This window comes from Pelodiscus sinensis, chromosome 10, assembly GCF_052426305.1.
Source record: "Pelodiscus sinensis isolate ZL-2025 chromosome 10, ASM5242630v1, whole genome shotgun sequence".
NCBI classification, from domain to species: Eukaryota; Metazoa; Chordata; order Testudines; family Trionychidae; genus Pelodiscus; species Pelodiscus sinensis.
In genome coordinates, this window is record NC_143061.1 from 5,699,171 (window position 1) to 5,721,171 (window position 22,001).

The 22,001-nt window shown below is 47.3% G+C and overlaps 1 protein-coding gene and 1 long non-coding RNA gene across 8 annotated transcripts in view; both read left to right on the top strand.

The window, feature by feature from the left end:
- ARMC9 (armadillo repeat containing 9) overlaps nucleotides 1-13,170 on the top strand; it is a 98,681-nt gene extending 85,511 nt beyond the window's left edge. The window contains exons 25-27 of one of the 7 annotated variants that reach the window (XM_075938167.2): nucleotides 1,866-1,962; nucleotides 7,902-8,074; nucleotides 12,150-13,168. In XM_075938167.2, coding sequence (XP_075794282.1) covers nucleotides 1,866-1,962; nucleotides 7,902-8,074; nucleotides 12,150-12,172 — 293 coding nt within the window. In that variant the 3' untranslated portion in view covers nucleotides 12,173-13,168. Of the gene's footprint in view, nucleotides 1-1,865; nucleotides 1,963-7,901; nucleotides 8,075-12,149 lie in introns of all 7 variants that reach the window. The other 6 variants (XM_075938170.2, XM_089780716.1, XM_075938164.2 and 3 more) reach the window with 6 other exon arrangements.
- A 766-nt stretch (nucleotides 13,171-13,936) lies between these two features.
- The window catches only part of LOC149523841 (uncharacterized), a 32,427-nt gene continuing 24,362 nt past the window's right edge, over nucleotides 13,937-22,001 (top strand). The window contains exon 1 of the long non-coding RNA XR_016350335.1: nucleotides 13,937-15,841. This is a non-coding gene — a long non-coding RNA (uncharacterized LOC149523841). The remainder of the gene's footprint in view (nucleotides 15,842-22,001) is intronic.

A 22,001-nucleotide genomic window follows, 5' to 3' on the forward strand; every position in this document is an offset into this window, starting at 1 on the left:
AATGAATTCCCCCATCCTTGGAAATCATCACAGGTCATTATAGCCTTGGTACTATGTTTCATGTAAATCAAAATCTATTACTAGCTTCTAGCCAGATTGTGTACCTATGAATGTGTTTAATGTATAGCTTATCAAGGGAACTACGTGATTTCTTCTTGTACAGAGGAGGTCACTGAATGGGACTGTGTTATGTACATAGCCATGCACCTGTTATAAATATAATATTTTTACAGGTAAAGTAATTCTTTTTTGTGTAGCAGAATCGTGGCTCTTTTTTAATAGTCATGGAACTTTGTGGTAGGGTTCCCAATGGTTTGCTTCAGATATTGCTCATCTATTTCTCCCCTGATCTTTGGAATTCAGAAGGGAAGAGGAGATGGAAGAGGGTAGAAAAAAAAGGGAACTTGGTGCTTAATCCAGTTCCCATTGGAGTTGGTGACAAGACACTCATGGAATTCATGGACACTCATGGAATTCAGTGGAAGTTGGATTAGGTCCGTGGTGCGTTCCCATCTGTTTGCAACAGTGTGATCCTATGGGAAAATCTTACCGTGAAAAGGCTGAGCCAAAACCAATATGTAGAATAATCACATGAAACAACAAACCTACAAATCTTAGCCTACAGAACACTTTTGTCCCTTCCCAGTAACATATATTTCCATACGTATGGGATGATAATTTTGCTTCCTCTAGGAGCTCTATTGTGATCCAATACTATTGTTTTGCAGTAGAGTGTACAGCTAGTTAAGTTTTGCCCTTGTACTAGAAACCTGATTGGTTTTTTTTTTATACATTCATTGTGATCAGCCCAGGGCTGCGGTGTCCCTGGGTTTAATGCAGTGGAGTTATGAAATGGTCAGGGACTGACCAATAGTGAACGTCTGGATGGGACAAACCATTCAAAAGTTGGATCAGTGTGATCCAGCATCAGCAATCAGAGTCACAAGTAAGGGCCTGCCCTTGCACCAGGACATTTTGCCCACTTTCTTAACCGCCTCTCAAACCCTTCCATACCTGGATCTTCAGCTACCTGGGAATCCCCCTCCTGCCTAGTAAGGATCTAACTCGAACCACACCCCTCCCATTTAGCAATATGATCAGAACAGGGTGGGGATGACCTTCTGACAGCTGTTGGCAGCCTTAAAGTGGAGACCTTGTGACTTCAAGTCTGATCATTGCACAGAACGTGAGACGTACTAGAAAGCTCTTTCCAGCTGGTCTGACCATGTCCCACTCTGTGTCCTGGTTTCAGCACGAGAGCAATCGCTTAAGTGAGCACCAACAGAAGATGCTCCAGGCGTGTGTGTTCTACAGCCTGTCTGTACTACCACAGGCTGTCAACCTAAGTTACGCAACTTCAGCAACATGACTAACGCAGCTAATGCCTACGTCCTTAAGTCTGCTTAGCGCAGGATCTTCGCAGCTGACACGCTCCCATCCACTCCGCTTCTTCTCCATCAGTGCTTGACGCATTAAATAGATCACCACTGGATCGAAGACATGCCCTAAGTGAGGGAATTTAGCCACCAGCCTCTTTTCACTTCCGTTGAATTTGCGTGTCTAATGCCATCCACCTTTCTCAGAAAACTGACTTCGTGCACAATCCTGGTTTATTCATTCTAGTGCTGCACCCAGGGAGGGCAGTCCAATGTCATGAGCAAATGTCATAACTAACACGGTGCTGACAGTGGGGTCTTTAAGTGCCTGCTCCTTGTAGCCTGTGAATTCCCACTGGCCTAATACAGAATGTGTAAGGGGGACTCAAATGGCTTAAGTGTGTTTACTTGCAATTTGGAAAGTGACACCTCTGGCTTGAAACATGACCTCTTTTCAAACAGCAGCTCATCGGAGGTTGTTCTCCGCAGGTCTCAGAATGGATCAGCACACCCCAGCAGTTACTGAAGACCCGTCAGCCCAATCCACTGAGTTCGCCCAGGACAGAGTTAATGGGCTATCATACAGGTATGATTATAAAGGGTTGCCAAGTATCAGGAAACAGGGAAGGAGTCCGGGTGGTTACCAGCTAATTCCATATTGTTGGGAAGCCAGTTGCCGTATGATGTAGTGTGGAGTGACACAGCTGTGCTGACACCTGCCAAACAAAATACTCTTCGCTCTGCCGGTGGCAGCAATTTAGTTTTAAAAATCTGAGCCAGAACAAAAGAAATCTAAAGCAAACAGATTTCATTTGCCCATAACCCTCAATACTGTCGCTGCAAATATATCCTGGTCCCATCCTTGGATGACTTACTGTGCAGAAAAAAAAATCATTTATTATAAAAATCGAGAGCCAGAGCCCTTGGGAACACGACAGGGATTAAATTGCAAAAAGAAGAGGATTTAAACACTAAGGTGGGGTGTAGAAATGGTTGAAAGATGCTGAGCTGACAGCCCTGCTGCCTGGAGCCTTTGAGTTTCCATTGACTCCAGACAGCCTCAGTGCAAGTTCTCTCATCAGAGTGCCCATGCCTAACCCGAAGGGATCATTACTGCTTGCCCTCGCTGCAAGGCTTTGTCATGCACGGCAATTGATTAGCTTTGGGGGTCCTTACCTACTAGGAACTGGACCTTGAAACCCACCATCTTTTTCCATACAGTCCCTCAAATGACCACGGGGTGGTAACAACTTTTGCTGATGTCGGACGCGGGACAGATTTAAAGCACTGACTCGGAGCAAGAGGCTATAGCGTGTCCGAGGATAGATGCTGAACGGATAACGGTGTGGATCCGTTAGGCTTGGTATAACTTCTTCCCATCTGGGGCCAACTTTTAGATGTCCTGGACCATGGACTTGAGTTGCAGTCGACCTTCTGAGAATTGGGCTCCATGGCTGGAGCTTTCTGTTTCTCTGTTGCATGAGCTCCCAGTTATTTCCTTAATTTCTCAAGCCCCATTGAAGAGATCTGAGAATTTTCTGCTGCCAACAGTTTAGCGCTGCAGGGACGTGTAACGGTCAGATTCTGTTGCTCCGCAGCCGCGGTATTATTTGTATTTCTGAATTGCCCGTCTCCGTGGTAACGGAGGAACCATTACAAACTTAAATGATTCATCAGAAGGAAGTGCAAGGATCCACGGTTCCTCCTTTGCATCACACAAAGCCGGCTGTCTCTCTCTCACGCTGGAGTGCAGCAAGGTGCGAACTGACAGCATCCTTCCCCCTTCTCAGCACCCTGCCTGCACGCACAGCTGTTCTCTTGTTTTACACTAAAAGTGAAATCTCACCCATGATGAGATTTTTCTTCCTCCCCTCCCCCCCGTTGGTAGTGATTTGTATGTACAAGAGCAGCCTGAAGTGATGGCTCTTGGAATGTAGCCATTTGAAAAGCAAACAATGCGCTGGATTTTCTGCATCAGAGGAGCTAAATCAATCCGGTGCTTCTGCAGAAGCCAGGCATGCCTTTTGTTCCAATATCTCGTTTCCTCAACTGGCTAAATACTTCAGTACACTGGTTCTAACAATGAACAGAAGAGTGAATGTCCCTGCTACATACATGCCAACACATGTATGGAAAAATATGTACTGAGAATTGTTCTATTTCCATGCCAGGGACCCTGGGCCTAATCCCTCTCTTGCTCAGAGTAATGGAGATCTGGAATAACCCCACTGAGGTTAATGAATTTACACCGGTATTAAACCAAACTGAGAAACAAGTGAGGTTCAATGGCTCTGACAATTCATCTCGCAATGGCTTTATTTCCATTGCCACAGATTTCGTTTTAGCTCATGGATGACGACCTGACAGTTGCCCATTGTACATTTATTAATATGCGGCTTCCGATTGGCTCAGTATAGACTGCGGCCATTTGACTAACAGGTCTGTTGTGGTTTTAGCCAATCAAAAACTATTTTAGTCCTAATAATTCAATAGTAAACTGAACACTTCTAAATCAGCTGGCTTTTGACTGGCTGAAGATGTATTTATATTTGGAGAAGAGCAAGTGTAATTATTGCGGGGCGCGATCCACCCATTAGCTAGAGACTAAGACCTCTGTGCATTAGCTTTATGCATGGTGCCCCCAAGGACACTTATTGACTGAGATTTATAAACTACCCCACCTACATCCAGGACGAGGCGGGTTATGCCTATTGCTTTTAACGTGGGTTATGCGTTCTTGTTTCCCTTTGACCCCCGAATTCACTATCCCTATTATTGTAAACTTACACGTGTCTTAACTTTGAACATTTGCTTCAATACCACTTTTCAATCTGTTATTTTAGTATCTTATGTCCTTCTTTCAGCACCTGCAGAAAAGAGAGGACGTTTGGATACCTCCCTAATGTCACATTTTTAATTGTCTAGTGAAATTACCTAGAAATTCAACTTTGGAGAAAACAAGGCCCTGCTTAATCTGCACGCAGTCAAACACTACCACATCTCTTGATTGATCCTTGAATTTATTATGCATATTTTCTTCTCCAGTTGTTTCTCTGGCTTCAGGCTGCTTGCTACTGGGAAAGCAAATGGATTTGTTTCTTCTAGATCAGACCTGGGCAAAATAGGGCCTGTGGGCCACATCTGGCCTGCCAAGCCACTGGATCCAGCCCACGGTGGCAGTGGGGAACCCCAGGCAGGCTCCCTTGCTTGCACCGCAGCCCTGCACGCTGCTCAGAAATGCAGCTGCGGGACACTTTCTCTTTGAGTCTGGAGGGGAGGGGGGAAGATCCAGATGCTACTCCCACCCCCAGCACAATCCCATTGGCCAGTTTCTAGACACACTGGCCAATGAGAGGTGCCTGTTTGAATAACAGGCAGCCACAAAGCACAGCCCTCTTGCTCGCTCACTCACTCAAGCACATGGCCGAGCAGGCAGAAACATTCTAAGCTCTGCAAGTCTTGAGCCCTGCAGGCAGGCAGGCTGGTAAGTCTCTTGGCAAGAACCTGCCTCTGGCACCTTAGCCCCTCCCTTCACCAACCCTCTGCCCAACAGTCCTGCCCCACTACTCCACATGCACCCATACCCCCTCTCAGATTTGGCACCCCAATCTCCTGCTCCAGATCACAATCCCCTCCTCTCCTAGGTCACATCCCAAACCCCTGCACTCCAGTCCCCTGCCCGAGGTCACAACCACCTCCTTCGCCCAAACTCCCTCCCACACTCCAGTCTCCCTCCTGCACCCCAATCCTTTACCCCAGCCTCCACCCCGACCTCCCTTCTGCACCCAACCTCCATCCTAGACCCCGCACCTCCTCCATTAATACCATGGAAGAGTGCGGCCACTTTCCAAAATCTTGGAGGGGGCACCCCATCAAAAAATATTGCCCAGCCTGATCTAGATGCAGGGTTAAGTTCTGATGACATGCTAAGGTGATGTGTACTCTGTATGGCAGTATGTTGTCATAAATAATTCCTTTGATGGAAGACAAGGTGGGTGAGGTAATATCTTTATTGGACGAGTTTCTGTTTGGGAAAGGGACAGACACAGAGTACTCTTTCAGCTCTGGAAAAAGATGTTCGGGTATCACAACTAAAAACAAGGTGGAACAAATTGTTCAGCGTAAGTAGTTAACGCACATTGTAAGAGACTATTCAAGGTGAAATGGCCAGGTAACACCTTGGCATTTATAGAACAAAAGAGGAGGCACTGCTAATTATTTTCCCATGACTTATTAGTCGTCATCACCTCTGTAATTAAACTCTAATTATTATACACACAACAGCCAGTTGCTATGCTAGACAATAGGAGATCTTTAGCTAATTCTCTTTTCATTGGGTTTGGGGTATTTGATATTTGACGCAAGGCTGAGGTCCAGTGCACATGTGAACACCTGCGGATCTACTATAAACACTTGCCATATATGCTCCATGTAAGGGCACCAACAGCCTCTGCGGGCCCCTGGGTAAAGTGGGGGAAGGTATTCCCGTAAGAGGCGGAGCATTGGGCAGAAGGGGCAGGGCCGAAGAGCCCTCCATGCCACCCGGAGTGTAGCATAATGGCAGCGTTCCAGCAGCAATTTAAAGGGCTTGACAGCAGGCGGGAGCCCCAGGCCCTGGTGCAACTACCCTTTTGCTGCCTCTCTACCCCATGGGTAGGCCTGGCTCCATAGATTTAGCTTTCAGCATGAGAGGTTTTGTATGGGGCTATGCTCTTTGCATATTTATTGCCTGGCCTCTCCTGCTTGTTCCTTTGCAAAGACATGAATTTTGATTGCGCTGTTTTGCATTGTTTCTTAAGTGTGCTTTTTACAGTATAGCTATTCAGGTTCCTCTATCTAATCTCCAGGGAGATCTTTAATGGCTGTTCAAGGGCTTTTTAACATGCCGAATTTAAAATCTAGACTTGTTAGAGAGCCTGCGGACTGAGGAATAAGAGAGCTTGCTTTCTGTTCAAAGGGTGCACAGCTGGTTTAGGGCTTGTTTTGGGTTGTCATTAGCATCCTGATGATTATCCACATCTGAGAAATGTAACAAACACATCACTGGAATATCAAAAAGGAAAGGAGTTGAAACCAAGAGATAAAAGTTGCAAACAGGAGATGCCAATGAAACTGTTTTGTGGACAGAAACATTCAAATTGCTTCTGTTGGTTCTAAGCCCCTGTGATCTTTTGTAAGGGAGGCTTGGAATTTTGTTTTGGCCAATCAGAGTCCTCTTTTTGTAAAAGTTTTTTCCCTACACTGTGTGATCTTTTGAAATGATAACGAAGGACAATAAAGAAGAGGCAAGGGAAGGCCTATCGGAGAGAAATCTTAGCTACCAAGATTGTTCAGAGCAGACTGTTAACTGATTAGCAAGGCGGTGGCACTTGTGGCTAGTGCTCCCAAAAGCAAAATCCTGGACAATGAATGTAATGTACAAACGAAATGAAATGTTTGCTAAGGCATCTCTGCTCAAGGTGCAACAGCAGCGAGGGACTAGCTGCTCCCTGGCGACTCAGCAGCATTCCAGCCAGAGTGGAAGATTAGACGTCTTCAAATCCTCCTAATCGCTCTTCCTGCCCCTCACAATGGCTTCTTTTGATGGCCCAAAAGAGGCTCCCCAGCTATCACTTTAATTACCTATTGCCGGTTGGCGGTTTTCAGGCTCCCGTTTTGTTTCCTCCTAAAGGTGATTGTCTTGGTCTTTTTCTTGCTGATGTTGTTCGGCCTTTTCTGGTGAGGCTCAGTAATAAGTTAATATAGCTCCGGAACAAGAATACTCCGTCAATCAGCTCTTGGGTCACTGGCCAGGTGCCTCCAGATTGTTCACCACTACGTGCTAATAACTGCCATGCCCTTCACAAGAATACTGCCCCGGAGACTTTATCCTTGCCTACCCTCTAGCTAAACTTTAAATGGAACTGAACTTAGGGCAGAGGGTAGTTCAATGAGGGCAGATATTAAAGAGGCTCGTAATACAATCAAGAAATGTGTGGATTACACAGCTGAGAGAGCGCCAAGGGAATTTAGCTCTGAGCGTACCATGACCCACATGAGTGGGGGAGACCTGTGAGGTGCGGCGTGCCTACACGTGTCATTAACTTAAACAGGAGTTGAGAAATCTCTGCATCTTTCAGGGCCGGCATCTAGATGAGATGCACAAGAAAAATAACAGTGCAATTGTAAAATGACGTGAAAGCCGTTGATTCAGCTCTGCAGCGCTGTCGTAGCACCTCAGATGAATTGGTTCTGTGTTTCTGATCTGGATAATGTACGGTGGAAGATGTACGAGCCACAGAAGGGAATGTGGCTTCTTAGTAAGGCGTGTGCTTCTTCAGGTGCCATGTTCATTTCCATCTGTGCCCTCCCTTGACTTGGACAGTATTTCTAACACTGTGTTTGTGAGGGTGTGCAATGGGATTTGGTTGACTAGGCATGTAAACTGCTGTTAGACCCCCCCACCACCACCCCGGTGTTCTGCGCCTGTTCTGTCCCGTGATGTAAAAACCTGAACGTTCTAATGCTTTCTGCCTCTCCCTGCAGTGAGTTTTGCTCTGCCTTCACCAGCAAACCTAGGGTCCCCCGCACTCCTGAAGCACAGAGTCCTAGCCACAGAAGGGGAAAGATCCCAACCATCGCACCACAGTTCTCTCAGTCTGGGCCCCAGCAAACAAGCCGGCCTAGTTCTTCGGGATCATCTACAAGGAGCAGGCAGAGTAAGTGAAAACCTCTCTCTCTAAGTTGTCTCTGTGTTGTCTCTGGCCCTGGAGGTTTTTCACCTTCCTCTGTAGCATGGGGCACGGATCACTTGCTGAAAGATTCTCTACATCTTGGGGTCTTTAAACCATTTGAGGGCTTCAATATCTGAGATATAGGCGAGACGATTATTCCAGGAGTGGGTGGGTGAGATTCTGTGGCCTGCGTTGTGCAGGGGGTCAGACTAGATGATCATAATGGCCCCTTCTGACTTTAAAGTCTATGAGTCTATGTTTAGGGAGGAAAGAAGGCAGCTTTGCAGCAGTCACCTTAATGGTGGTATGTGCTGTAAATGTCCTGGCAGTATATGACTATGTAGTTATCCACTGTTGGATATACAACCTTAAAATTACAGCCTGCTGGCTTGCTCATAATTCTAGACGGTCATGTCAGCATTTAGATCCAATCTCCTTCCTGCTTTTGGTATAGAAGGTGGTCAGTTTCAGAGGTGAACCTAAGTGGCATTTAAACCTTTTTTCAGCCCCCACATTAGACTTTCTTTCAAATCGTTTTGACTTCCTTTCTTCCTTTGGCTCATCCCCACTCACTGATGTGTAGCTTGAACAGCCAGACTAAAAATGATTACAGAGGTCCCTTCTGGGTTTATAATCTGTGAACCATCTTTCAATATGGCCTGTTGCATGGAAGCCTGAAGGAAGTCAGTGTAACTTGCCTGCCCAGGCTCTAGAAGAGAGGAGAACAGCGCAAAGAAGAAGAAAGAAAGAAGGATGTGAAGGCCAAGAAGGTGGAAAGGAAAGAAGCTTCAAGCCTGCTTTAATATTCTTAGCTCTTCTGACTCCCCAGTGAGTGAGTGCCCCTGCTGACTCCCAAATGCTTGCCCAGCTGTTAGTGCCTGTCAGCAGATCTGAAGGCGTCAAAGGGCTGTGTCTTCACTAGGAGAGAAGGTGCGTTCTTCACTCAAGTTAGCATAGTGAGGACAGGACATTTTGTAATTTTCATACAAGTCTGTGGGTTCAGTTACCGGGGTGGGGAGCGGGGGTAGATCTTTCTCTGTATTTTCCAACTCGTGAAAACCACAAACTGTCAGCTCCTTGGTAGGATTTTAACTCCAATTAAAAACACTCCTGTCTTTTTTGTAGATATTTTTCCAAAACTTGAGCATATTTTTGGAGCCAGCATTAATAAATGTGAACGCACCTGCTAGCTGTGCACTTATTACAAGCATGTCATCATCATCATCATCATTTGCAGTTTTGTCGCACTTCATCTGAAGATCTTGGCGTGCTTTGCAAGTATTAATTAGTGGTGCAATGCTCCTAGCCCTCCCCCAGCACCAGGTACAGAAGTATCCTTAACAGCATTTTACATATGGGAAAATTGAAGCCCAAAGGTGAAGTGTGGTTACATAGTAAATTAGTGGCAGAGCTGGGACTGTACATGGTGCGTCAATGGCAGAGCCAGGATTAGAATGGGGATGAGAATTCCTGGAGAGCAGTTCCATGTTCATTCCTGTAGATCCTGCTTGACCCCATTGTATTCCTGCTGCCTGCACCTCCCTTGAGCTTTGACCTAAGTGCTTGCTGTTTCCTGTAATACAAGCCCTGTCCTGCTTGAATCAATAATGGTGCTAATAGTCAAGAATCCTTCCCCAGTTCCTGTTTCGCTCCTGTCATTGCCGGTTGAAAGGGAAGCACTGCTGGAAAAGGGGAGAGTGCAGCACGCACGCACACAAGGAAACGCTGTCCATGTGGCAGGCTTCTCCAGGCAGCAGGGAGCTTGGCGTGAATTCATGCTCCTGGTTGTGCTCGTTTTATGAAAGATTATTCCTGTCTACGCCCAGCCTAGTTCTAAGTGCTCAGTGACGGGCTTTGAAGGGAATCCCTTATCCAGTGTACAGTGCAACTTGGTTCGAAATCGCATCAAAACGGAATGTGATCAGAGGTTTGAGTCACTTGGGCTTCTCCACAGGCTCAGACATCCCTGGGAAATAAATCTGTTATTCCTGCCCTGGGTGTCCATCTTGAAGTTATGTGCACTAGGGATGCTAACTATCATGTATTGTGTAACCACTGGATTTTTGTTTAGTGATTACACATTTGTATGCGGGGAAAGGGGGGACAGGTGGGAGCCGGTGCTTGCACCCGTCTCCCCCTCTTCCCCCATGCCTCTGATAAAGAGGCAGCAATGCAGGGGGCCAGGCGGCTCCATGGGAACTGATACGTGCAAGCTGCTTCCTGGACGTACCGTCTCACGTCTGCCTCTCCTCCCCCGTGCTGCTGCCTCTGTATCAGGTTATTGGTTAATCATGTAAATGACTTCGCGCAAACATCCCTAACGTACACAGTGGATACATCTGAACACGTAACAGTCAGTTCCCTATCTCAGTGCTGAAAAGAGGCTCTATGTTAGGCTTATTAGTGGTTTTGTTTGTTTGTTTTGTTTTTTTCATTGGTTACAGATTCCCTGGCACTAACTTTGCTGTTAGTTGGGGCCTCTTTTGCTATTCACTGTATTATCCTGTAAGTAACGGCTGAGATCTCAAAGCAGTCCAGGGGCTTCCGACAGGTATCTTCCCTAAACATTACTTTCGGTATCTTTACCATGTGCACAACTGTTGTATCGTTTGGAGTTCCACAGTTTAGAAATTAATCACTGGAAACACAGAGAGCTTGAGCAGTTGCGAGTGTCCATTTATTCCATAACACAGAACTAACTAGAACCAGACCAAACTGGCTGGGCTGGCCCCTAGTGAGATCTGTATCTACAACAACCCAACACCATGACAACCTTTTGCCTTTGCAAAGCCCTTCACAGGTATTAACAAATTAACCCCCCTCCCTCACACGGGTGTTTGATAGGGGAGTGCATCTTTGTGCCCATTTTACAGAGGGGACAATTAAGATACATGGGCTAAGGGCCAGATTTTCTGAAGTAGTGAAGCGTCTGAAGATGCAGGCAGGTGTCTACGGGGATTTTCCAAAGCACCTAAATCCTTTTAAAAATCTGCTCTCAGCCCACAGTGCGAGTCATGGAGGCTGAGGGCGGGTTATAGAGAGAGCAGGCACTGGCCACGATGATGAGGAAAGTTGATTGTCCAATACAGCTATGATCAGTGTAATCTCCCAGGCTGGCGTCTTTGCCTGTTGTCACCCAAGTGCATATCCTCCTGAGCCCTGTGTTTTGGCTACATACTTGCTCCATTCCAGCCACCCTGCTGTTTCTAGTAGGGAGAGCCAGTGTGTATGGATGTACGAGCCGGGACTCCTGTCTCTAGCTTCTAATGTACACTTTCCCTTTGCCTGCTTGAGTTTTTTGCTTGAAGCAAATGAGGGCACATGGTAAGTGTTCTGTGCGTGTGCGTAGCATGGGGATAGCTCCCCATTGTGGCCCAAATTTCACCCTCCTTGGAGCACTGCACAGGTAGTGACGTTATTGGGACTGCCTGCACAGATGTAACCACAAAAACAAAGTTCCCTCAGCTTTGAGGCTTTTGCGAGTTGCACTTCCCACTTGTGCAGGGAGGACACATGGGCTGGCAGTTAAGGCCCTGAACTGAGACTTCAGATCTGTACTAAATTACCAGCTCTGCCGCAGACGATCTAGTTACATTCTTTAACTCAATCTGTGCTCGGCTTCGGATCTGTAACAGGAGAACAATCCCTCCTTCCTTTCTTTCACAGTGGCTCTTTTGAGCATGAGTTCCTTGGGATGGGGGCTCTCTTACTGGGTGTCTGTGCTGTATCTGATCTCTGCTGGGACAGCTGGATGCTACTGCAATACACAAACAAAAGTCAAATTTCTTTGTGAAAACACCAGCCCCTAAACCAGCGTCCCATTGTCCAGCAATGGTGACTGTCCTATTTGGCTAATAGGTGAGAGCTCAGAGAAGATCAATGCCGTTGCCTGTCATGACCCAGCCCACGTTTTCGAGTTGTAACGTTTGTGGTTGAAGTTGCCTTTGTGCATTTTCTCTCTGCAGGCATCCAGGCTGAACATGTGTTCCCCATAGGCTGAGCCTGTCCACCGATCAGTTCTGCTTTCAACTGACAGCCCTTTCTTACCCCCCTTCTGCAGGCAGCCAGTCCTCCAGGAAGTGAGATGAGTTCCTTTCGTCAGGAAGCACCTGTCTTATCCCTCAGGACACAGGTAGCAGCATCCTGTAACAAGACTCCTCACTGCACTGGCCGGTGCCTGAGAGGAGAATGAGGTATCAGTGCTGCCCTTGCACAATGAATCAGGGATTATCTGATGGGATGCGGCCGCTGTTGGCAAAAACAAGAGACCTTGTCAGGAATCCGAGTTTGCGTAGCAGCACATCTCCGGCAGCAGAGGCCGGTGGATTGGGAAGATGTACAAATCCCACTATTCCTAATAACTTATTCTGGAGCAACATTGCTGAGTAGATTTAAACACATGATGTGCATGTCTCCCCCCCCCTCCCCCAGGGAGAAGGTCTGCAGAGCTGATGCAATGAGCTGTCCAGACAGCTGGATGAGGTGTATTGTTTACATGTTGTTCCCTGGACCAAGTGCTGACACGCGCTGTTTTAGCTAGCCCTTTCTTTCTGAGCTGCGGGGATGGAAGATCTAAGTGCAGGGAAACAGCAGCAGCCAAGACCGACAACATGTCTGGTTCCAACCTGACTAACACCGCGCACAATCCGTTCCTTCATGGGGCTTCCAAGCCTACAAGTGAGCTCTGAACTTGGCCTGCAGGGATCTGTGCTGGGGGCTTCAACAGGGATCCTAATTTTCTGTCAGAACCCCCTCGTCCCCCCAAAAAAAATTCTCGAATAAATAATATTTAAAAATCCAAGGTTTCGTGTGGTGAAAACAAAATGCTGAGCGTTAGTTTCCCTGGTCACGCTATGTCGAAGTGAACGCAAGTGTTTTATTGATCCAGTTACGATTTGTAAGCAAGTTCAAAGCCATCAGTCTTTAAACTAAAATAAAACAAAAGTCATAGAAATGCAGGTTGTATTTCTTGTAGACACCAAAAGCTTCTGTGTCTGTATTCTACCCTGTGGATCCCTGTTTATCAGATCTAATAGTGACTATAGCAGCCCAGCTGAAGCCTCAGCCCCACCACCCAAGGCTGGCAGCCCCACTTCGGTTAATATGGGGAGCTGGATAAGGGAGGCTCCGATAAAGGAGTTTCTGCTGTCAATTTTTCTATCTTCGCAATATGTAAAAACTCGAGATTCTTGGTAAAAACGCAAATTCCGTGCATCCTCTTAATTTGAGGGGTGGGTGGTGTGAGACAGAGAGATCTTTTCCTGGGATTATTGCGTGCTTGCTCCCTTTGGCTGAAGAAATAGAAAATGGGCCGTCCCAGGGATGGAGCTGGTTCCCTGGTTGGGAAGGCCGGATAAGGGATGCCCTGAAGGCAGGGAAAGGGGGTGGGTTCTGGAATGGCCTAGCGGATAGGGCATTTGCCTGGGGAGGGGCAACTGAGGGAATGTTGGGCTGGAGCCCAAATGAGGGTATGTCTACACTACCCCCCTAGTTCAAACTACAGGGGTAATGTATGCATACCGAACTTGCTAATGAAGCCCGGGATTTGAATTTCCGTGGCTTCATTAGCATAAAGCCGGCGCTGCCATTTTTAAAAGCCGGCTAGTGCGAACCCCGTGCTGTGCGGCTACACGCAGCACGGACTAGATAGTTCGGATTAGGCTTCTAATCCGAACTATCTGTACGCCTCGTGGAACCTAGGCGTAGAAGCCTAATCCGAACTATCTAGTCCGTGCCGCGTGTAGCCACGCGGCACGGGGTTCGCACTAGCCGGCTTTTAAAAATGGCGGCGCCGGCTTTATGCTAATGAAGCCCGGGAAATTCAAATCCCGGGCTTCATTAGCAAGTTCGGTATGCATACATTACCCCCCTAGTTCGAATTAGGGGGGTAGTGTAGACATACCCTGAGTGACATAGTAGGGAACTATTCAGCAGCCCTTTGTGGCGCACTCTTCCTGCGAAACCCCACCCTGTGCCAAAGCGGCTTCCTCGCACGGGATGAAGGATTGCGTTCTCCTTAGAAGCCCCGAGCCACGACCGAGCAATTCTTCCTCCACACCTCCTTCCGGCATGTGCGCCTGGGTGTCCTGCCTCGACCCTGTGATGCCCTCTGTAGCACGCCTGGCCTGGCACTTCCGAACACTCAACTGTTCCATCCTGTCAAATCTCCACAGGAACCAGTTTTCTTAAAACAGGCTTGAGCTGTTCTTCGGTAAATGCCCAGTGGATGGTGGAAGAGAGGGGCCAGTCATGGAATAAGAACTAGAGCAGTTAACCCTAGTGGTGATTGATGATGCAGAAGCTGTTCTGTTCATTCTTTGAAACCTAGCAGCGCTCAGGAAGCACTGCAGTAGCCACCAGGACCGGCTTGTCAATAACATCCTCTGGCTCATCTGTCAGCAGGGATAGAAACCAAGCCAAGAAGCCTGCTTCCAAATCTGCCTTTGTAGTCCGGCCCCTGAGTGGAGCAGGGCTGTGGCACAGCCAGGGCTGTTTCACTTTTTAACGTGCTCGCTTTCCAACAGCAAACACCAAGGCAGGAGGGGAGAGAGGGGAGCTTGAGGCTGTTTGTGCTGCGATTGCCATGTGAGGAAAGCAAGTGGAAAACCTCCGACATGGTAACGCAACAGCATTTGCAAATTAGAATGAACCTGGTGGAGGTTTGATTGGCTGGCCCACTGCCTTTGAAGCAAACATGTCACCCCTTTCCCATAGGAATGAAATGGGTGCCTTGTCCTCATGGTTTATATTGAGCGGAACGAAAATGTTACACTTGGCTTTAGACCTTGGATGGCAAGTTTCAGCCTGGGGTGATATTACACACCCAGAGTCAGTTCCTCAGTTAGTGTTGATTAGCATCAGGTCCGCTGAGCACAGTGAAACGTTGCCAGTTTACTTCAGAGGGGGCGGTAAAGTGGGTAACCAAACCCAAGCCCTGGGAAATCAGACGTCATTTTGGAATTGGGCAAACACTGATGAGTTTGCAATATAGTGGAAAGAGCAGATCACATTGTAATTGTAATTTGCCCACAGGAGGGGTAACATACTCAGGAAATCAGCAGGTCTTAGAGTTCCCCGTGTGTATGGGGCTAAAAGTGGTTGTGAACCCTCTTTGACCTCCGTCCTCTATCATTTTAAAACTTGAGTCCAGGCCCCCGCCCATTAATCTGCAAGGCCCCATCCTTCTGAGGAATAGGTTGCCATGAGGGAGACTGGCCTGGTGGGATGGGGACAGGTAAGCCCCCCTTGGGCTGTTGTGTCTCCTAGGCCAGATTGTGAATATGCTTAGTTTGTAGATGGCCATGGGCTGTAAATAGAGACCCCGGACTAGCTGAGCACAACAGTCCCTTCTAGCTTGGAACCTGTGGAAGTCAGTGGAGTGACACTGAATTGCACCAACTGAGGGTCAGGATAAATTGAGGGCACAGAGCACCTCACAGAATTGAGCCCAAATCAACAAGCCCCGGGGTGGGGCGAAATCGCTCTTTCTGACAGTGGCCTTGACAGAACTCTATGGACTTTCCTCACTTTGCGCCAGTTTACATTTTGGAATGTCAGTCTATAATTAGCAGACCTTATCAGACTATTTTTGTGCGATCCTCGGTTCACCTGAGTAATTCATTAGACACGGACCACGTGTGGGTATTTAAATTTGCGGCAATGCAGTTCCTGATAGAGGCTGGTAAAGCACCCTTCTTCGTGGAAAAATCAGAATGTCAGACATACAGGCAGAACTTTTGCAGGCTAGTAAGTGTAAGTATTGCTGTTAATAAAGGGTTACGGGTAGCCAGGCAGGAAAAGAGGAAACACGCATGCAATAAATTCTACACCTCGTGCCTAAAGGAAGTTAGTCACTTTCACATACTCTCAAAAGGCTGCTGGTTAGTAAAGCGTGTTCACAATGAATCTATAATCAGAGCAGTGGAGAATGCCCGCTTGAATGGAGCTGGCTTCGTTGCTTGCTTACACCAGCTGTATTTGTGTTTACAGGAAGCAAATACAGGACTTCCACATTATCAGAAAAGGAAAGCTTTCCGGGGTTAAAAGGCTGTGTGAGATTATACCACATTATAGATCATGGGTTCCCAAACTGGGGTGTGTGAAGAAATTCCATGGGGCGCACGAGGCGACCCAGCCCTCCTTCCCCCCCCCCCTCCCCCCCCCCCCGCCCCATCAAGTTTTGCTGCCCTGGTCAGTTCCTTTTTTTTTTTTTTTTTTTTTGCGCTCAACAAGTTTTGCTATTTTTGGGGGGCGGCATGAGGGTTTTTCAAAATCAAAAAGGGGACGTGATGCCAAAATGTTTTGGAACCACTGTTCTAGATAAAGCTACTTTGTTATCCCTTTGGCCTAATTTTATCTTTTGTCTGTCTGTGTTAACAATTAAGTAGAGTGTTTGATTTCTGTATGGAGGAGGATTTATGCTTCCTTTAAAAACAGGTGTTCTCTTCTGAATGGATATTCTTAATTCCTTTTGTTGGTTTGCTCAGTCAGTTTCAGTTGTTTGTTTTTACATGTCCCTGACATCTGAGAGACAAAGGTGGCCCTTTCATTTAGCTCTTAAGCCAGGTCTCCACTTACAAGTTAGGTCAACAAAGCTATGTTGTGCTCTGGGGCTTGAGAAATTCACACCCTGAGTGCCACAGCGAAGCTGACCTATGCTTCCATGGGGCCACAGCTCTGTAGACTGAAGAATTCTTCCTTGGACCTACGTACTGCCACGTGGGAAGGTGGATGTCACGTATTGACAGAAACATCCCTTATTTCCTACAGTGGTGGATCTGCACTCTGGCGTGTAGATGGGGTGGACGCTCTGCAGGGCCGTGCCACTGTTGCGCCCCTAGTGTAGACGTGGCCATGGTCTCTGTAGCAGTAGCATTACTGAAGGGAGCACAGCAGGGGGAATTTGCACAGTGGTTTGGGTATGGCAGTTCTGGGGTGTTGTATTGAAAGCCATTTATGGCATGAGCTTGATGTCATGGAGGTTATTTGCTTGGTAGCAGAAGGGTGGATTTAAACATTAGAGGAGGGGTGAGAATTTGGGGGTGTTCGCTGCCTGGGTTTTGGGCTTTTAGCTCCTCTCCCCCTGACTTTTGGAAGCAATGTGATGGAGAAAATTCCACCCAGTTGCTACTGTAGGTCAGGGTGCAGTATGCAGATGAAGGAAATGCCCCGCTGTCTTTACAGCTACATTTGAAAAGCAGTTGAGAGACATGCAGATTTCCTCGAGCAATACCGATACAGAATAGAACCCGGATTAACTCTTTCTGCCCCCTCCCCCATTCCCGCTCTCTGTTCATAATGTGTGTCTTAGATCGAGTGCGGCTGGAAGGGAGTGGAGGCGGGGGAACTCGCAATGTGTTTGGGCAGACAAATCCAAATACAAGCTGACAATTCTAGCCAAAGGGCCTCCTTTCAGATCTGTTACTGTGGGGAGGCAGCAGGCTGAAAAGAAGTAACAAGTCTTTGATGGGTCTTTTCTCCCTTGAACATCACTTTAAAGCAGGGGCGGGAACCCGGGGCCTCTGACTCGCAGAAAATCAGTTGGGGATCACTCACAGGTGAGCAGCAAAAAGCCCCACATACCCTTACTTGACATGGCCCCCCGGCTGAGGAGAAAGACACTTCCCACATTCCCCTCCCACACCAGCGCCTAAGGGGACCCAGCCGTGTAGATTTCATGTGCTCCAGCCCTGTGGTGGAGTATGGGGGGGCTGGCGCACCAGTACAGACTTCCTAATGCTGGAGGGAGCTCTGAGCTTTGGGGGCCAGATCCAGGCAAGCCGGGGGCCACCTCCAGTCCCTGGGCCTGAGGTTCCCCACCCCTGCGTTATTTGCCCCTGAACTGATTTGCTTCCTGCCCTCGCTGGGCAATGGGTGATAATCAGCCCATTACACACTCCTCTTTGCTGGGGAGAAGTGTTCAACGTTGAGACACATAGGGTCTCCATGGGCCTCCCTTTCTGTATTAAAAGAAGAGTGGCCACAATCGAGCTCACTTTGTCTTAATTAAATGCTCTCGGTACGTTGTCAGAATCGTACCTTGCCGTGAAATCTTGATGGTCTTCCCTGAGATTTCCTCTCCAGCTCCTCCTCTGAGGAAGTGGGTTTTGCCCATGAAAGCTCATGATGCTCGATATATGTTTGTTCGTCTCTAAGGGTGTGTCTACACTGCACTGTTATTTCAAGGTAACAATGGAGTGTCTACACAGCCGTTCCATTATTTCGAAATAATTTTGAAATAACGGATGGCTGATTCTGAAATTTCCACACCTCATTCCACGAGGAATAACGCCTATTCCAAAATAGCTATTTTGAAACAAGGCCTGTGTAGACACTCTACTGGTGCCATTTCGAAATAGCCCCTCACCAGGGCCATTCTGAGTTATTCCTCCCCAGTGCCTCCTGGGGCTCTAAATCGAGATAGCACGTCTACGTTAGGGGAGTCTGCCTTGGACTAATTTTGAGGCTTCCCTGCAGTGTACATGTGCTATTTCAAAATAATCTATTTCAGAGTGTTTCTTCTGGAATAGTTTATTTCAAAATAAGCATGCCATGTAGATGTACCTTGAGGGGCCAGAGGACTACTCATTTTCCAAGTTGCAGGCTACTCCTTTAAGACTTTCTGCAGTTTGTTAAAAGAGCAAAGCAGAGGGGAATGAATTGTAAAGCAATATGTGATCTGAGACCTCTGTCCTTGCAACCCAGAGCTAGTTTTACACTTTTACCCTGATCAAAAAACATAGGAATTACCCTGCCCGGTCAGACCAATGGCTCATCTCATCCAGTGACCTGCCAGTGATCAGTACCTGATGCTGTCAGGAAGTTACTGATTGTTTTAGGCCCCAAAGAGGGAAGTTTTCTGTTCCTTATAATATTTATATCCTGTCTAATATAGGATCCTGAGTCAAACTGGTTTTCTGTAAGGGTCTCATGCCTTCCAAACTTTGGTCTGAGGACCACATTCTAGGGCTTCAGAAAAATTAGTTGCTTCCTCCTACAACCTCTGCATTCCACCGGGCCCTCTTGCTCCAGTTCTAAGCTTGCACAAATCCAGAGCATTAGTGTACACCCATGAACATTAAAATCCTAAGGCACTAAAGGTAAATGTGAGGAAACCCCCTGACTTGTGTTGATAGAGTAGAAATGCTGCTCTGTTATGAGTATCAATGATACTACACAATTCTAAGGGACGTCAATTACTTTGTTCACCGAGAGTGCTGACTTGTAGGAAGGAAGGGATGTTTAATTTAAAAAAATACGATTTCCCCATTGTCTTGAAGTTTTCATAGAATGATAGAATCCTAGGGCTGGAAGAGACCAAACCCCTGCCCAAGGCAGGACCAATCCCAACTAAATCAGCCCGGCCAGGGCTTTATCAAGCTGGGACTTAAAAACCTCTAGGTATGGAGATTCCACCCTCTCCCTAGGGAACCCATCCCAGCGCTTCACCACCCTCCTAGTGAAATAGTTTTTCCTAATATCCAACCTAAACCTCCCCCAATGTAACTTGAGACCATTGCTCCTCATTCTGCTGTCTGTCACCACTGAGAACAGCCTCTCGCCAGCCTCTTTGGAACCTCCCTTCAGGAAGTTGAAGGCTGCTATCAAATCCCTCCTCGCTCTTCTCTTCTGCAGACTAAATAAGCCCAAATCCCCCAGTCTCTCCTCATAGGTCATGTGCTCAAGACCCCAATCATTCTGGTTGCCTTTACTGGACCTTCTCCAATGCGTCCACATCCTTTCTATAGTAGGGGGCCCAGAACTGAACACAGTTCTCCAGATGTGGCCTTACCAGCACCAAATAAAGGGGCATAATCACTTCTCTAGATCTGCTGGAAATGCTCTTCCTAATGCACCCCAATATGCCATTAGCCTTCTTGGCTACAAGGGCACACTGTTAACTCATCTCCAGCTTCTCATCCACTGTAATCTCCAGGTCCTTTTCTACCAAACTGCTACTTAGCTATTCAGTCCCCACCCTGTACCAATGCTTGGGATTCTTCCATCCCAAGTGAAGGACTCTGCACTTGTCCTTGTTGAATCTCCTCAGGTTTCTTTTGGCCCAATCCTCTAATTTGTCTAGGTCACTCTGGACCCTATCCCTGCCCTCCAACGTATCTACCTCTCCCCCTAGCTTAGTGTCATCCGCAAACTTGCTGAGGGTGCAATCCATCTCCTCATCCAGGTCATTCATGAAGATGTTGAAGAAAACCAGCTCAAGAACCGATCCTTGGGGCACTCCGCTTGAAACTGACCGCCAACCAGACATCAAGCTGTGGATCACTACTCATTGGGCCCGACAATCTAGCCAGCTTTTTATCCACCTTATTGTCCATTTATCCATTCTTCCTTAGCTTGCTGGCAAGAATATTGTGGGAGTCCGTAGCTAAAGCTTTGCTAAAGTCAAGTCATCTTTAACAGGACAGCCATGTTGTTTAATTTGGTCTGTTACTTATTTATAACACCTGTGAAGACTGAATTTATAATTCTGCTGAATAAAGGGCTTAGGGGATAAATAAGCGTGAGGTTTATTACTGCCACTAATATTTCACTTGGATACATCTGAAAGAATATTCTTTCACTAGGAAGAATTCTAACACACATTAGACCAGGGGTGAGCAATAGCTGGACGAGAGGAGACCTTCTCTGAAACCTGGCGGGCCTTGGCAAAGGCAGAATGCCTCCTGAGAACAAATCTCTGTTTTGTGAGCGTCCAGGCATGCGTTGGCTTTTGGAATTCATCTCCATAGAAGGAAACAGGATGGTTAGCTCTCACTGAAAGGCCCTGCAGTCCCTGCCAGGTGGCTCCTCTCACTAGATTTCACCCCACCTCCCTCCCCCACTGCTTCCTAGCTGGGCCGTTGTTTTCAGCAAGGGCCTTGCCATGAGTGTGTGGCTTTTTCTGACCGACTTGAATTTGGTCACCGGGCAGCTCAGCCTAGAAAGCAGTTTCAGCGGATGTTGCTTTTTTGTATCTTCCCAGCAAATCCAGTGCATGTGCATTTCTTTGCCTTTTCTCTGCTGTTGCAGATGGCTCCCTCATCAGCCCTGAAGATCATTGGTCCTCACAGAACACTAGAACTGGAAGGGACCTCGAGAGGGCTTCAAGTCCTGTCCCCTGCTCTCACAGCAGGACCAAGCATCATCTAGATCAGCCCTGACAGGTGTCTGTCTAACCTGATCTTAAATATCTCCAGTGTTCTCCAATTTTATTTGGCCATGGAGCTCCTTGGGTTGTCTAAAAAGAAGACCTGCCACCACTTTTTGTTGAGCAAAAAAAAAAAAAAGTCCCAACACAAAAAAGCCAGCTCCTCACGGAACCCTTACTTTCGTTTCACGGAACCCCAGGGTTCTGTGGAGTACCAACTGGGAAACGCTGCCCTAGACAATTTATTCCAGCGTTTAACCACCCTGACAGTTTGGAAGTTTTTCCTAATATCCAGCCTAAACCTCCTTTGCTGCAATTTAAGCCCATGGCTCCTTGTCCTATCATCAGAGGCCAAGGAGAACAATATTTCTCCCTCCTCCTTGTCAAACCCAATTCTTCAGTCTTCCCTCATAATAGCTCATGTTTTCTAGACCTTTCATCATTTTTCTTGCTCTTCTCTGGATCTTCTCCAATTTCTCTACATCTTTCCTGAAATGTGGTGCGCAGGTTTGTCAGGTTATATTTTAACCCATCTACTTGTCTGTCCATTCACCCCGATCTGCGTCTTCCACGTCCATCGTCTTCCACCCTCCAGCTCCAAGCCGAGTGAGGAATCGTGAAATGGAATCTGGCAAAAATGGGACTCGAGGAAGCTAACTCCGCTTGGATTGGCTCTCTTATTTCCGCAAGCCTCAGATACACTGGATCCTGGCCAGCTCTGCCTGCCAGGCCACAAGTCAAACTGAATATTCTCTCACACACCCA